Here is a 17884-nt window from a genome sequence, read left to right on the forward strand (position 1 = left end):
TGTTGTTTGAGAAAGGAAAGTTGGCCAGAACACTGGACGATTTCCTCAAATGCTCTTCAAACATTGTGGACACAATAATATTATGCTGTGCCTTGATTGGTACTATATTAAAGGAGGCATGCCAGGGTAATCAATAAAGTTAAATAGCTTCTAATAAGGCTGTTAAATGTTATTGGGATGAGTAAAAATAAGCTTAACATAAACATTAGTTTAAAATTCAGAAAAAGTAAACCTTCGAGCTAAGTAACATATTAGCTACACCAAAAATAACACCACTACTGGAGGATAAATTAATTTATACATTGCCACCAACTCCACTGCAAAGCAGATATCGTGCTAAAAATATCCATCACTGATGTAATCATTGACCTACAAATGACTCCCAAACCAGCAAAGCCTCAATTTTAAAATTTTCTAATTCCTCCATGGCCTCAGCCCTGCCTATATCTGTAACCTCCTCCAAACCGAACCGTTGAGACCTCTGTGCTCCTGCTATTCTGGCATCTTGAACATCCCCAGTTTCATAGAAACATAAAAAAAAGGTGCAAGACTAGGCCATTTGGCCCTTCGAGCCTGCACCACCATTTAATATGATCATGGCTGATCATGCACTTTCAGTATCCCACTCCCACTTCCTCTCCATACCCCTTGATCCCTTTAGCCACAAGGGCCATGTCCAGCTCCCTCTTGAACATATCTAACGAACTGGCCCCAACAGCTTTCTGTGGCAGAGAATTCCACAGGTTCACAACTGTCCGAGTGAAGAAGTTCTTTCTCAACTCAGTCCTGAATGGCTTACCCCTTGCTCTTAGAATGTGACCCCTAGTTCTGGACTTCCCCAACATCAGGAATATTCTTCCCGCATCTAGCCTGTCTAGTCCCATCAGGACTATGAGATCCCCTCTCATTCTTCTAAATTCCAGTGATACAAGCCCAGTCGATCCAGTTTCAATCATTGTGCCTTTAGCTGTCCAGGCTCTTGGCTCTGAAATTTCCTTCTGAACTTCTACACCTCTCTCTCCTCTGTTAAGGAGCTTCTTAACAACTAACTCCTGACCAAGCTTTTGGTCATCTGTCCTAATATCTCCTGATGTGGAGATGCCAGCGTTGGACTGGGGTAAACACAGTAAGAGTTTTAACAACACCAGGTTAAAGTCCAACAGGTTAATTTGGTAGCAAATGCCATTAGCTTTCGGAGCACTGCTCCTTCGTCAGATGGAGTGGAAATCTGCTCTCAAACAGGGCACAGAGACACAAAATCAAGTTACAGGATACTGATTAGAATGCGAATCTCTACAACCAACCAGGTCTTAAAGATACAAACAATGTGAGTGGAGGGAGCATTGTGTATTGTCTCCAAGTGTATTGGAGACAATACACATCTCTTTAACCTGTGCTTAATGCTCCCTCCACTCACATTGTCTGTATCTTTAAGACCTGGTTGGCTGTAGAGATTCGCATTCTAATCAGTATTCTGTAACTTGATTTTGTGTCTCTGTATGCCCTGTTTGAGAGCAGATATCCACTCCATCTGACGAAGGAGCAGCACTCTGAAAGCTAATGGCATTTGCTACCAAATAAGTCTGTTGGACTTTAACCTGGTGTTGTTAAAGCTAATATCTCCTTACATGGCATTGTCAAGTTCTATTTAATAATGGCTCATGTGAAGCATCCTGGGATATTCGATTACTTTAAATGTGCAGTGTAAAAGCCAGGATGCATAAGGAAAGCCTCACATTCTTATAAGGACCCATGACAGAGTCACATTTTAAAGCAAACTAAACTTTCATTCTGTTACTGGCACTGGATTATATTTATATATTCAGCAAAAGATATCATTTAAAAGAGGCAGTTTAGCCAACACTACTGGAACATTTATATTGTCCCTTGCTTGAAAGATTTATGCAATTAACTAAAAGCAATGAAATGTTTGTGTATTATATTTCTTCACCCCTCCCCATCTCCCCCCCCCAATCCCATTCCATGAGATATGAGATAACTCTGTCCTTTTCACAAGGCTGGAGTGAATCCAAGTGGTTTCTCTGGAGTTGGCCCCATGCTTAGGGTGTTATCCTAAAGATCTGACAGAAATCAGATATTCCCAACTCTGGTAATTACTCACAGGCATATATCCTATAACTCTCATTACGGGACCACCTTAGTTTTAAAAAAAAATCCAAAAAAAGCTCTTTGCCAGTTAGCAACAGAGATCACCATCTATCCAGAAAGAAGTATTTCATGGTCATGGCATTGGGTGCGTGCTACAATGACAAGGATAGGAAGAACACAACAAAAATTTAATACTATGTAGAGTTTAATTAATTAATGTAAATTGGTCACTCATGTCTTTGTGTCTTAACTTGCTTCATGTTTTTACTTTGGTAATGCAATACATTACAAAATGTTCTAAGCCAAGTTAAAGAATGAATTTTGGCTGCACGCATGACAGGAAAGGCACTAACGATATAATTAACTGCTTTAACCTCCCTCACCTTATGAGAAACTCTTAAATATGTACACGCACAAGAAATAAAAATAACTTTCTTACTGTCCCTTTCTTTATCAGACAAGTCTTGTAAACGAAGAATGCGCCTCCTTGGAAGAAGTAAAGTCTGAAAAGGCCATATCGCCCAATATGGAACGACCACCAACCAATCTTCATTTTCAACCACAATACGTTCCTTCAAAACAAAAAAACCATTAAAAAAACATTAAGGACTGTTTACTTCATTCAAACCACATAATTACAACTGGGCAGTTAGCTGTAGGCCCATCAAAGTTTGCTAACTTCGACTGGGAACATTAGAGACGCAGAATTACATCCATGTGAGCATCTTTCCAGTTTGCAAATTTAAAGGAGCTTTAGCTGCAATGGTGAGGTCATTAACCCTTACATTACCTGCATAATATTTTGCTATGACTGGGTATAAAGTAATGAGAAATACAAAAGGTAAAAGCAAGATGCCATTTACTTCCCTCCTAGGTTTATCGCATCCCAGGCTAAAGCAAGTTTGGTCCAGAATTCTCCCGAACAGGTCTATAATCGCTGGCCTTCAGGGTAGATCGAAATAACACCTGAAGACAATGGGCTTTAGTAATGCATTCAGGACCTGGCAATCTTATGGTACACTTTTGATCTTTGCTCTTCTCACATAAATGTTAAATACGCCCTCACAATTTCTTTGGCACTATTTTGAATTGTACCTACCTCAATTTTCTTAATTTCTACGTTTACACTCAAGCCTGATCCACAATTCCTGTCCCAGCGATAGAAACCAAGCAAGGATATTACCTCCACATTTTATGTTCAAGTTTATTCATTAGTGTTATAAACAAGTTACTGTGAAAATCCCCGAGCTGCCACAATCCGGCACCTGTCGGGGTACACCGAGGGAGAATTTAGCATGGCCAAAACACCTGACCAGCATGCCTTTTGGACTGTGGGAGAAAATTGGAAATCCAGGCAGGCACGGGGAGAACGTGCAAACTCCATACAGACAGTGACCCAAGCCGGGAATTGAACCTGGGTCCCTGGCGCTGTGAGGCAGCAGTGCTAGCCACTGTGCCACAGTGAATTGCTATTATACATTTGATGAAAGAAAATACTCTTTAATTTGATTTATTACTGTCGTATGAATTAGCATATAGTGAAAAGAATTATTTCTTGCATGCTATACAGACAGCATACCGTTCACAGAGAAGTAAACGAGAGACTGCAGAATGTAGTGTTACAGTCATAGCTAGGGTGTAGAAAAATATCGACTTAATGCAAGGTAGGTGCATTCAAAAGTCTGACGGCAGCAAGGAAGAAGCTGTTCTTAAATCGGTTGGTATGTGATCTCAGACTTTTGTATCTTTTTCCCGACGGAAGGAGGTGGAAGAGAAAATGTCTGGGGTGCGTGGGGTCCTTAATTATGCTGGCTGCTTTGCCGAGGCAGCGGGAAGTGTAGACGGAGTCAATGAATGGGAGGCTGGTTTGCATGATGGATTGGGCTACATACACGACCTTCTGTAGTTTCTTGCGTCTTGGGCAGAACAGGAGCCATACCAAGCTGTGATACAACCAGAAAGAATGCTTTCTATGCTTCATCTGTAAAAGTTGGTGAGAGTTGTAGCTGACATGCCAAATTTCCTTAGTCTTCTAAGGAAGTAGAGGCGTTGGTGGGCTTTCTTAACTATAGTGTCGGCATGGGGGAACCAGGACAGGTTGGTGGTGATCTGGACACCTAAAAACTTGAAGCTCTCGACCCTTTCCACTTTGTCCCCATTGAGGTAGACAGGGGCATGTTCTCCTTTCTGCTTCCTGAAGTCAATGACAATCTCCTTCGTTTTGTTGACATTGAGGGAGAGATTATTTTTTGCCGCACCAGTTCACCATATTCTCTATCTCATTCCTGGACTCTGTCTCGTCATTGTTTGAGATCCGACCCGCTACGGTGGTGTCATCAGCAAACTTGAAAATCAAGCTGGAGGAGAATTTGGCCACACAGTCATAGGTGTATAAGGAGTATAGTAGGGGGATGGGAACACAGCCTTGTGGGGCACCGGTGTTGAGGATGATCGTGGAGGAGGTGTTGTTCCTTATCCTTACTGATTGTGGTCTGTGAGTTATAAAGTTCAGGATCCAATCACAGAGGGAGGAGCTGAGGCCCAGGTCACAGAGTTTGGAAATGAGTTTCGTAGGAATAATGGTGTTAAAGGCTGAGCTGTAGTCAATAAATGGGAGTCTGACATAGGTGTCTTTGTTATCTAGGTGTTGCAGGGTTTTGTTCATGAATTGACAGTCCAATTTCATATGCCATTGTTCATCTTCCTCTGAAACATTAATAAATTGTCATATGCTTTAAACTCAACTAATTCAAAACTGAACTCTCCTTGCCCAAGTAGTCTGTGTGTAACAAATAATCATAACCATAAGTCCCCAGTGTAGAAGGAGGCCATTTAGCCCACCTCGTCTACACTGACTCTCTGACAGAGCATTTTAGCTAGGCCCACCTCCTGGCCTATCCATGTAACTCCTTGCATTTAGCAAGTCATCTTTGATCTGAAGTACTGGCTAAAGTGACCTTTAAACTTAACGATTTGAGCATTCTTCAAGCCAACTTCAGCTCATCCAAAATTCTGCTATCCATATCCAGACTTGCTCCAAGTCCGGTTCAACGATCATCATCTCCATGCTCGCTGACCTACAGTAACTCCCTGTATTGTAAATTCTTGCGCTTTCTTTAAATCCTTCCATAGCCCTTTTCTATCTCTGTAACCTCCTCTAATTTTACAATCCTCAAAAATGCTACAATTCTTCCAATTCTGACCTCTTGGGCAAAGCTGATTTCCTTCACAGCTTCCTTGGCATTTGTATCTTTTGATTACCTAGGCACTAAGCTTTGGAATTCCCTCCCTAAACCTCTCCTCCTCATTCACCTCCATGAAAATGTTCTTTTTAAAACCTACCTCTACTTCCTAAATCTCATTGCGTGTCAAATTTTGTCTGATTAAACTGTTAGAAGAGCCTTGGGACATTTTGCTATTGTTAACTGCAAGCTGTTGCTGCTGATACAAAGAGTGCATCTTTCCCTGCCTCACTCAGTCATGTGTGCAGAAATAAGTGGAACATCCTGGAAACAGTGGAATTGGGAAACACATCTAAAAATAAATAACGAATGACACTCAATCTTGTCTCCTCTGCTAGTACTAGAATATCAGGAAACTAATCATGAAATTTCTCTGAGCAGATAGAAGAACACATACAGCTTAAAATAGTTTTAATTTTGTAAATGAAGGGGACTGAAACATCTTGAAATATGATGCAAGCACTATTAAGGAGCTTGCAACCTGGCCTCTCAAGTTGTTTGTAGGTGGACAAGTCAATACATTCCTCATTAATCAAGAGGCTGACATTTCACATAAACTTATGGAAATGGACCCCAGTGCTAAAACATGGAGGCTTCAGAACACTGCTGTCATGATCAAATGGGATTCGGAAGTCTGCACAGTGTTGGGAACAGTCATCCAGCTGGGACTTCCCTGAAATTGGACAATTAATGGCCAGTGGGTGGGCTTGTCATCCAATTAAGAATGTCAAGTGGCCTCTCAAAGCTAAAGGGCCAATATGAGATCCACCAGCAGCGAAGAAGCATAAGGCTGTCTTTTCAGGTAAATGAGAGAGAAAAAAAACAATTCCACATCCTCTCACCTTGGTACCCACACGACTAGGGCCTGAAAATCAACCCGACACTGACAACAGAATTTATAGATTTTCTATGCAGCAAAAGGAACTTCTTGCATTTCCACCCAAATGGCAGATATTTTCCAGCTACTTGTTCTGGACTCGATTGAAACCTGGATCTCCAGCAGTGATTAGCAATCTGTGACAGAAGCATCAGCTAAATAAGGTCACTTAATTCCTGGACTATTGGTGTTTGAAGGGAACATGATCAACGATTTTGGAAATCCAACGCATTAATTAAAAGGACCATCAGTGGCATCCATTTGAATAAAACTGGCTTCTACCATGTAAAATACATGGTAGAATACAGGTGCGGACATCAAAACTACCTCTGAGGCCCTGGTGCAATTTATTTTTAAACAACTGGTCACAGTACATATTCATGAAAATTAAAAAGCTACATAAAAATCATGGGTCAAATTAATAATTATTGAAAATAATGATTTTTAGATAATTTTGAACTAAATCATTGTGTTGGTGTTCAGTAGTGAGAGGAATGATGTGGGTATAGGAATCAGGGAGAAAGACTGTGATACAATTAAAGAAATTAACAAACTGTGAGGTGGTTCTGAGTGATCTGGCAGTCTTAAAAATAGATAAATCTCCAGGGCTGGATGAAATGTATCCCAACTCTTTTGAGTGAGGCAAGGGAGGAAATAGCAGGGGTGCTGGCAATAATTTTTATTTCTTCTCTGGCCACAGAAGAAGTTCTGGAGGAGAGCCAATATAATACTATTATTCAAGAGGGGAGGAGGGGATAAACCAGGAAACTACAGGCCAGTCAGTCTAACCTCATAGGTGAGAAAACTATTGGAAGCAATTCTGAGAAACTAAATTAAGCTGCATTTAGAGAGGCAGGGATTAATCAAGAACAGTCAGCATGGTTTTGTTAAGGGAAGGTCATGTCTGACTAACTTGATTGAATTTTTCAAAGAGGTGACCAGATGTGTAGATGAGTATACTGCATTTGGACTTCAACAAGGCTTTCGATAAGGTCCCACCTGGAGACTGATAGCGGAGGTAAGAGCCCATGGGATCCAAGGAAATTTGGCACATTGGATCCAGAATTGGCTGAGTGGCAGGACAAAGAGGGTGATGGTTGAGGAGTGTTTTTCTGACTGGAAGCCTGTATCCAGTGGAGTTCCAGACTCCCACCACCCTTACCGTTTGTGGTTTATATAAATGATTTAGACTTGAATGTAGGAGGGTTGATCAGTAAGTTCATGGATGATACGAAACTTGGTAGGGTGTAAATAGTGAGAATAGCCTTCGATTACAGAGGATAGAGAAGGGCTGATTGATGGGCTGATCTGTGGCAAATGGAATTCAATCTGAATAAGTGTGAGATGATGCACTTGGGCAGGACAAACAAGACAAGGGACATACATGATGAACGGGCATGTCAGTGGAAAACACCGAGGATCAGAGAGACGTGTACACCAGTTCCTTGACGTATCAGGACAAATGGATAAAGTGGTTAAGAAAGTATATGGTATATTTGCCTTTATTAGCCAAGGCATAGAGTTCAAGAGCAGAGAGGTTATGCTGGAACTATACAAAATGTTGGTTAGGTCACAGCTAGAGTACAGTGTACAGTTCTGGAATCCACATTATAGGAGGGATGTGACAGCACTGGAAAGGGTGCAGAGGGAATTTACCAGGATGCTGTAGGGGCTGGAGAGTTTGAGTTATGAAGAGAGATTGGACAGACTGGAGTTGTTTTCCTTGGAGCATAGCAGACTGGGGGCGGGGGGGGGGGGGGGGGGGGGAACATGATTGAGGGGCATAGATAGACAGGAAGAAACCTTTTCCCTTGGTGGAGATCAATGAGCAGGGGCATAGCTTCAAGGTACGGGGCAGAAGGTTTACAGAGGATGAGAAGAAAAACATTTTCACCCAGAGGGTGGTGGAGTTTGAAACTCACTGCCTGAAAGAATGATGGAGACAGAGGCCCTCATAACATTTAAGCAGTACTTAGATGTGCACTTACAAATGCCAAGACATATAAGGAAATGGGCCAAGCACCGGAAAATGTGATTGGAATAATTGGGTGACTTGTCTTTGACTGACGCAGACTCAATGGGCTGAAGGGCTTTTTTCTGTGCTGTAGACCTCTATGGCTTTAATTGTTCACTGTGCCTTAACTGAAAGGATTTATGGGATGGTAAAGAAGGCACCCAACAATTTCAAACAAATAGGGGGTGATTTTCTGGCCTCCGTGCGGCATGTTTCTCATGGCGGGAGGCAGCACAACCTTTTGCTGGTGACAGGATCTTCTGATCCTGCCGTTGTCAATAAGATTTCTCATTGACTGCACTCTATGATGCCCGGAAAGCTGTTGGCAAGACCAGAAGATCCCATCCGCGTTAACCGCTGGAAAATTCCAGCCGTGGTCTCTGTTACAGAGTTAGCAACACTGGAGGCAATTGTTATCTTGGTGAAATTTTCAAAATTATGTATCCATATCATGTTGCTGAGAGATAATTATCCTTAGGGCCTTAAAATTACATTCATTGAAAAAAAGTTAAACCATATTGATATTTCAGAAATGTTTCAATGCTCATACTTAAAGAATTAGAATTAAATAGATATAGAATTAAAGAGGGAAAGGGTTACAACATATTGCCAATAGGTCAACTTAGCTCAGAAATCCAGGCATGTTTGTGTTTTTTTTAAATCACTGTGAATTTCATTGCAGCAGGCCCAGGAAATAGTTAAAATATGCCTGCACCCAAAATGTTGTCCAATAATACTACTAAATTAAACACTATGGAGATTTCACAATAAATCTTCACCATATGATGAGCAGATACAAGAAAAGTTAATAAAAACAAGTTTGCTTTGAAATTTTATTAATTAAGCAAAATGATGGTAAGTTGTGTGGTTTTGGGGAATTGTCGGTCGTCCTTAAAAAAGCCAAAAACAGGAAGATGCATGTTATGTTTCTGCTGGTAAGAAATCTGTCAGAATCCTTAATGTGGTAGAAGGAAGGCATCAGCTGTACTATTTCAAACAAAACCTTTGGTAATGGTTCCCACAGTTTAAAATCAAGAACCTAAAACAACTCAGTCAGATAAGAGATCAAAAGTGGAAAGCAGTCTGCATGCATTTATTGTCAGCAGATTTGGTATTTTCCAGCATCTTAGGGTCAAGCAGGTTACAAGTACTGACTTGCAAAGGCGTTTGTTTCTCATCTCAATGTACATTCTTTGGTCGCTTCTGACAACTTAAAGACCACTACACATTTCATAGAAATGGGATAAAAATTAAATTCTTCTTTACCGAAGATTAACTTTATTCTTTCCTGGTGCTTACTGCTGGCGGACAGATTATTTATCGACTGGTGATAAGCTGCCTCATGCAGAGTTACACAGGAGTTACTAAATCTAAGATAACGAATGTCAACACCAAGCAATTAAAGACTAGATATTCTATGGATGAGGTTACCTGTAGGACTTTTAAATTAGTTCACGTGCTTGGTTTGGTCCAATCTGAAAGTGACGGTATGAAACTCTCTTGACACTTCCCTTTCTCAACAATACACCTTTGCCACTTACTACAGAGGATGATATTACTATCTGAATCATTCTTAGTCTCTCTGAACAATATCAAAAGAAATGTTACCTTTTTGGAATTACAATAGAAAATATTGGAAATGTACAATTCATCGATCAGCAATTGTCACTACTTGCACTAATCCAGCTTTTACCATATTAAAATATATATTTCAGACAAAGAAATTCATAGAAACCCTACCGTACAGAAAGAGGCCATTCAGCCCATCGAGTCTGCAACGACCACAATCCCACCCAGGCCCTACCTCCATATCCCTACATATTTTACCCACTAATCCCTCTAACCTACACATCTCAGGACACTAAGGGGCAATTTTTTTTTTAGCATGGCCAATCAACCTAACCCGCACATCTTTGGACTGTGGGAGGAAACCGGAGCACCCGGAGGAAACGCACGCAGACACGAGGAGAATGTGCATACTCCACACAGACAGTGACCCAAGCCGGGAATCGAACCCAGGTCACTGGAGCTGTGAAGCAGCAGTGCTAACCACTGTGCTACCATGCCGCCCCAATGAATTACTTGTTGAAATGCAATAATTGTTACGAAGTCAACTGAAACGTCTGCTTACAGGTTCCAACTTAAACATCTCTATCAAATACTGAGCAAACAAATGTAGTTTTATCTTTATATTCGTTCATGGGATGTGGACGTCACTGGGCCAGCATTTATTGCCCATCCCTGAGGGCATTTAAGAGACAACCACATCGCTGTAGGCCAGACCAGGTAAGGATGACAGAGTTCCTTCCCTAAAAGATTTTTTTAAAAACAATAATTGACAATGATTTCATGGTCATCATTAGACTTTTAATTCCCGAGTTCTACTGAATCCAAATAACACCATTTGCAGTGGTGGGATTTGAACATGGGTTCCCAGAGTGCCACAAGCAAAATACTGCAGATGCTGGAATCTGAAACAAAAACAGAAAATGCTGAAAAATCTCAGCAGATCTGGACAGCATCTGTGGGGAGAGAATAGAGCCAACATTTCGAGTACACATGATCCTTCGGCGTATTGCCCTGGGTCTGTGCATTATTCGTCCAGTGACAATACTGCCTCCATGCCTCCATGACAAGGTGGAATCTGTTTCTCCCAGTGAACTGCCTGCAGGAGCCAGGTCCCCATATGTGTAGCTTCCATCAACAGACATATTGCAAGCCCAGCTGGTAATCTTAAACTGGCTGTTGTTCAACAAGCGCTGCCTAATTTTAGAATTACATCTAACATTGGACATTATGTTGAGCTTTGCAAGCATGGACTGGTTGAGTATGGTCAGTGCTCTGCCTATTGCGTACAGCCAAAGGGACATACGATCTACCAGTTGTTGACCTATGCACCTAGCATAGCACTGGCACTGCAGGCAAAAAGAATACGTCCAGACATTGCAACTTTTTGAATAAACAAAAACACGGGGGACATTAGTTCCCTGGTGCATTTGCCATTGCAACGTTTCAATCATTCACGGCCAACTTCCCAACCACCAGCAAACCCTTTCTCATACAGTATAAATTGCTGTTCCTTTTGAAACTTGTCATTCCTTTCATGCGTCTGAACCAGCACATCTTTCAGACTGTGGGAGGAAACCGGAGCACCTAGGGGAAACCCACACACAGTATCCATAAAGTTCCATACGTGCAAATTCCACACAGACAGTGACCCAAGCTGGGAATCAAATGCGGGTCCCTGGCGCTGTGTGGCAGCAGTGCTAACCACTGTGCCGCCACCTCATTCCATTCATGCGTGCAAAATGAAAAGCTTCAGCATCTCTTTTTTCAGCAATACTCAAGATCTAAGCCATAATCTTCCATGTTAGTACACTGACACTGGAGGGATTGAATGCTTAAGCCAAGGGATGTGGTGCTTGTCAAATGCACTGTTTCGAGGACAGTGAAGAATATTCCATTACTCCTGACTTCTGCTATGCATATTTTAGGGAGGCTAGCCACTCACGACAGAATACAGAGCCTTTGAACTGCTCTAGCAGCCGTGGAATTTAAGTGACTGCCTTATGATATGGTTTACCAAATCATCAATGTCCGCAGATTACCCTCCCATTCCTTCCCTTTAGTTTCTAATCAATGGTAACACCCAGGATGGCAAAAGTAAGAAACTCGACGATGGTAAATGCGGCATGGTGGCACTGTGGTTAGCACTGCTGCCTCACAGTGCCAGGGATCTGGGTTCAATTCCTGGCTTGGGTCACTGTCTGTGTGGAGTTTGCACGTTCTCCCCATGTCTGCGTGGGTTTCCTCTGGGTGCTCCGGTTTCCTCCCACACTTTCAAAGATGTGCGGGTTAGGTGGATTGGCCATGCTAAATTGTCCCTTAGTATCAGGGGGACTAGCTAGGGTAAATGCATGGGGTTATGGAGATAGGGCCTGGGTGGGATTGTGGTCGGTGCAGACTCGATGGGCCGAATGGCCTCTGTAGGGTTCTATGATTCTATCTACAAATACCATTGAAGAAATTATTGTTATGTTTAGCAGTTTCTACGCTTGTTTTTCCGTTCATTATCATCCCAGACTTGGATCTAGCTAAAGTAGGGTATGGAACTTTATGGATAGTGTGTGCACCATATTTCAGGCGAACAAAGATTCCGGCCAGGAATTTCAATAACATAAAATCGGCAGATTGGCAGTAAATTTCTGCACAATCTCCTTAGCACACATTGGCCGGCATCTTCTGGACGTTCACACTGGTGGGACCTTCTTGTCTCACTGATGACAAAGCCACGTGTTCCTCGGGGGTGGGGGGTGCAGACAACGGAAAACTCCATTGACAGAGGTGGGACCAGAAGACCCTGTTGCTAACCAATGGCGGGTCGCCTCCGCTGCTGTGAAACATGCTGCAGGTGTGTGGGAACACAGACCCACTGAAATGTAAAATCGAGTAGAAATGCAATCATGGCACCTTTTCAAATTTTAAAACAAAAGATTTTGCTGCCATAAAAATGTAGGTACAGAAAATATCCTGCAGGTCTCAACAAGTTATTGACAAAGAAAAATTATCTTAAAACACCAGAAGTATACTTTGAGTCCTGTTGCGCAGAAGATTTTAGGTGTGAATTTAGAACATTTGTGTACATTGCACTTTAGCATGGAGGTGGGGCTCTGTTAAAGAGTGGCTGAGAGGGCTAGAATACAAGAGCAGGGATGTACTTCAGAGGTTGTATAGGGCTCTGGTCAGACCCCATTTGGAGTATCGTGAGCAGTTCTGGGCCCCATATCTTAGGAAGGATGTGCTGGCCTTGGAAAGCGTCCAGAGAAGGCTCACAAGAATGATCCCTGGACTGAAGAGCTTGTCGTACGAGGAACGGTTGAGGACTTTGGGTCTGTACCCATTGGAGTTTAGAAGGATGAGGGGGGATCTTATTGAAACTTACAGGATACTGCGAGGCCTGGATAGGGTGGACGTGGAGAGGATATTTCCACTAGTAGGAAAAATTAGAAGCAGAGGGTACAACCTCAGGCTAAAGGGACGATCCTTTAACACAGAGATGAGGAGGAATTTCTTCAGCCAGAGAGTAGTGACCTGTGGAACTCTTTACTGCAGAAGGCTGTGGAGGCCAGGTTATTGAGTGTCTTTAAGACAGAGATAGATAGGTTTTTGATTAATAAAGGGATCAGGGGTGATGGGGAAAAGGCAGGAGAATGGGGATGAGAAAAATATCAGCCATGATTGAACGGAGGAGCAGACTCGATGGGCCGAGTGGCCTGATTCTGTTCCTATGTCTTATGGTGTCAGTGCAGATTTCATGGAATTGATACAAAAAAAGTGCAGAAATTTGAAAGCAGTGTACAAATCAGTTACAGGTCGTTGACACCTGAATTTACCCAGTATTTTGTGCCGAAGATCTGCATTTCACATGCCCTTCATTGAGGAAGTGACAAAAACGGTTGATGAAGGAAGGGCCGTGGATGTCGTCTATATGGATTTCAGTAAGGCATTTGACAAAGTCCCACATGGCAGGTTGGTTAAGAAGGTTAAGGCTCATGGGATACAAGAAGTGGCTAGATGGGTGGAGAACTGGCTTGGCCATAGGAGACAGAGGGTAGTGGTCGAAGGGTCTTTTTCCGGCTGGAGGTCTGTGACCAGTGGTGTTCCACAGGGCTCTGTACTGGGACCTCTGCTATTTGTGATATATATAAATGATTTGGAAGAAGGTGTAACTGGTGTAATCAGCAAGTTTGCGGATGACACGAAGATGGCTGGACTTGCGGATAGCGAAGAGCATTGTCGGGCAATACAGCAGGATATAAATAGGCTGGAAAATTGGGCGGAGAGGTGGCAGATGAAGTTTAATCCGGATAAATGCGAAGTGATGCATTTTGGAAGAAATAATGTAGGGAGGAATTATACAATAAATGGCAGAGTCATCAGGAGTATAGAAACACAGAGGGACCTAGGTGTGCAAGTCCACAAATCCTTGAAGGTGGCAACACAGGTGGAGAAGGTGGTGAAGAAGGCATATGGTATGCTTGCCTTTATAGGACGGGGTATAGAGTATAAAAGCTGGAGTCTGATGATGCAGCTGTATAGAACGCTGGTTAGGCCACATTTGGAGTACTGCGTCCAGTTCTGGTCGCCGCACTACCAGGAGGACGTGGAGGCGTTAGAGAGAGTGCAGAGAAGGTTTACCAGGATGTTGCCTGGTATGGAGGGTCTTAGCTATGAGGAGAGATTGGGTAGACTGGGGTTGTTCTCCTTGGAAAGACGGAGAATGAGGGGAGATCTAATAGAGGTGTACAAGATTATGAAGGGTATAGATAGGGTGAACAGTGGGAAGCTTTTTCCCAAGTCGGAGGTGACGATCACGAGGGGTCACGGGCTCAAGCTGAGAGGGGCGAAGTATAACTCAGATATCAGAGGGACGTTTTTTACACAGAGGGTGGTGGGGGCCTGGAATGCGCTGCCAAGTAGGGTGGTGGAGGCAGGCACGCTGACATCGTTTAAGACTTACCTGGATAGTCACATGAGCAGCCTGGGAATGGAGGGATACAAACGATTGGTCTAGTTGGACCAAGGAGCGGCACAGGCTTGGAGGGCCGAAGGGCCTGTTTCCTGTGCTGTACTGTTCTTTGTTTCAGCATCTTAGGTCTTCAGGAAATTCCAGGTCCCCCTGTCTGTGTGAATTTCAGTAATATGGTTTGGAATTATCCAGCTGACTTAAAAAAGGAAATTTGTTTCTTGAACAGATGCAGGACATTAAAATCTTTGAACTTTTATAAATGTTCTAACCATATCGTTGTTTGCACACAAATACTTGGGAGAACACATTTTCTGTATCTTTGAGTGATTGTTATCTTAAGTTGAAAAAGGGTATACGGTTCCAAAGACCATCAACAAATTAGTATTCTCCACCTAACATTCGCTATTCGTAAATAAATTGCTTCATATTTGACTTTGTTGCTGAAACACTACAGCTCTTTTCAGAAGAAAATAAAATATCCTAAAGGAAGTCCCACTTGTTCTGAAATGTGTGCCTTCAGCTTTTTGCTGTCAAAAGCAAAGAAGACAAAGCTGAACACATGCAAGATTTTCTTCATAAGTTTTTCCATGCAACCCATACCGACTGAGCCAATGCCATGACTGGCATGCACCTTTTCTATATCATAACAATATTATATATAAGTAATATTATTTAAAAGAATCTAATTGAGTAGATCGGATTACATCCATGTCAGCTGGTTCAGTGAGAAGACCATGATCCAATTACAGAAGGAATCTGTCCACTTCAATTTATAATTGATTTCTGATTGAGCGCAGGCTTGTAATAGACCAGCACTTTGGGTACTAAATCTGGACTTCACATTAGTTAGTAACTAATTTATTGTGAAGGAGGTTAGGGTCAAATTAGTGTCAAATAATTTATCAACGTCACAACATTACACAAGCAATGTCTCTATTTTTTTTTAAATGGGACACCGTTTACATTTACACACAAATGCCCTAATCATCAGAAAAGATCTAGAATCTGCAGAACCTTTTCCCAGAATAAAAAGCAGCATCCTTCAGACAGGGCAGAAAATAAAGAGCAGAGATCCCTCACAGTAAACTCTCTGTGCTAATGATATCACTGATGGTGAAAAGGGCTGGTTTTCACAAGGAGAGATGAGGAAACAGGGCTCCGTACTGGTTGCCACTTACATAGTGAAGTTGATATAAGACCTGAAAAAAAGTCACCTGTATGGTGACCCAAAGCAGTTGGAGGTGGATAAATAAACATTCAGGATTTTTTCAGCATAGATACTTGGATTTTTTTTAAATAGTAGAAACAGAATGCAGTCCAAACAAAAGGCTCGCCACAAATGATTACAGCATTTCACATTTAGTCCAATAGAACACATGCAGGGATTAACTTCTGAAGTAAGCCATGACAAAAGCCTACAAACACTAAAGGCATGGCGAGTAGAACAATTTACAAGCATAGTTAAAGTATTGAGCATAATGCGCATTTTCCTGGCATAAAACTACGACACAAACGGAGCTCTTATTCATTCTCTTAGCCTCATTGCATGAAAATGTAATTGTAAATAAAGTGAAGGGAATGTGCACGTAAAGTCACGGCTAACAAAAGAAAGACAGATTCTATGTAGCATTTTATCAAGATGTTAAAACCAACCATTTTTTGAGATTCTAACTTGGCATACTCCAACAGCATTGGCACCTTGTGGCAGTTGTAATAGTCCCGTTGCGTCTGATCCGCTACTCTTGGCTCATTGGGAAGAAAGGAACTAGCCCACACCTGAAAGATGCAAAAATGACTCTTGTAAAACTGAACAGTAGACCTTAAAGATGTTAGTTTGTGCAGATGTCTGAAGGCAAATATAACCAACTAATTTGATCTGTGACATTTTGATCCTTCCTAAAAGTACACAACTGGTAAAGAGTTAAACATTTATTATTTGAGTACTGAGACAACTTTTGAACATTCAAAAGAGAATTAGAGCAATTGACCATAAGATGTAGGGGCAGAATTAGGCTATTCGGCCCATGGAGTCTGCTCCACCATTCAATCATGGCTGATAAGTTTCTCAACCCTATTTTCCCTCCTTTTCCCCATAACCTTTGATCCCCTTACCAATCAAGAACCTACCTATCTCTGTCTTAAATACACTCAATCTCCTGGCCTCCACAGCCTTCTGTGGCAATGAATTCCATACATTCACCACCCTCTGGCTGAAGAAATTCCTCCTCATCTCAGTTCTATGCCTTCGGATCCTCGTCTCTCCTACTAATGGAAACATCTTTCCCACGTCCACTCTATGCAGGCCTTGCAGTATTCTGGAAGTTTCAATGAGATCCCCTCCTTAACCTTCTAAACTCCATTGAGTACAGACCCAGAGTGTTCAAATGCCCTTCCTTAAATTGAGGTGCCATACAGCTGTGCCACAAAATTATCAGGACTCCAGCTTTGGTATTAAGTTCCCAATTGGTAAATTACCGGTTAGGTTTAGAGATGAGGGGGCCCCAGGGAAGAGGGTGGGGGGGCCTCCAATTTGCAGAGGGCAAAGGTGAGGATGGGAGCAGGAAATTCCATGGGCGAAACACGGTTACATTGGCAGGATTTCCTGTTCCAATTGTCCTCACCCCCACCAATGACGTCACGGGAATCCCGACATTGAATGTCTGGATCGCTATTTTAAATGTATTAAAATTAAATTATCACGTCTTTAAGCCTGCTAGCGACCCCCCCTCCTCCCCGCCATTAGATTGAGCACGTCAACGTGAATCACAACACGCCCCCCACGACGTGCATCTAGTGAGCAGAACCCGGTGCGCAGGTGAGTACATCCCCAGGGGGAAGAGGGTCATGCCCGAGTAATAGACTGGCACTTAATCTGATTGAGACCCACCCCTTAATTTTTTTTAAAGCAAGTCCCTAACTGCCCCAATCAATTGCCACCTCTTGTCAACCAGCTTTATTCTCAAAGAACTAACACCAGGACCTAAATATTTCAGATGGTGGGGTTTCCCTTCCCGCCATCCAAAAGAATCTGCAAGGAAAATATCCCCACTGACTCTGACTGCCACGTAGCCATTTCACATTTGAATGAGCATTAATTAGCTGTAGGCGAGACT

The 17884-nt window shown here is 42.4% G+C and overlaps 1 protein-coding gene across 3 annotated transcripts in view; it reads right to left on the minus strand.

The window, feature by feature from the left end:
- Positions 1-17884, minus strand: part of galt (galactose-1-phosphate uridylyltransferase) — a 60072-nt gene that overhangs the window by 15513 nt on the left and 26675 nt on the right. For 2 of the 3 annotated variants that reach the window (XM_078220482.1, XM_078220491.1), the window contains exons 7-8: positions 16425-16547; positions 2549-2681 (exon numbers count right to left, since the gene is read on the minus strand). In XM_078220482.1, the coding sequence (XP_078076608.1) occupies positions 2549-2681; positions 16425-16547 (256 nt within the window). The remainder of the gene's footprint in view (positions 1-2548; positions 2682-16424; positions 16548-17884) is intronic. The other variant, XM_078220500.1, reaches the window with a different exon arrangement.

This window comes from Mustelus asterias, chromosome 1 (genome assembly GCF_964213995.1).
Source record: "Mustelus asterias chromosome 1, sMusAst1.hap1.1, whole genome shotgun sequence".
Taxonomy (NCBI): Eukaryota; Metazoa; Chordata; class Chondrichthyes; order Carcharhiniformes; family Triakidae; genus Mustelus; species Mustelus asterias.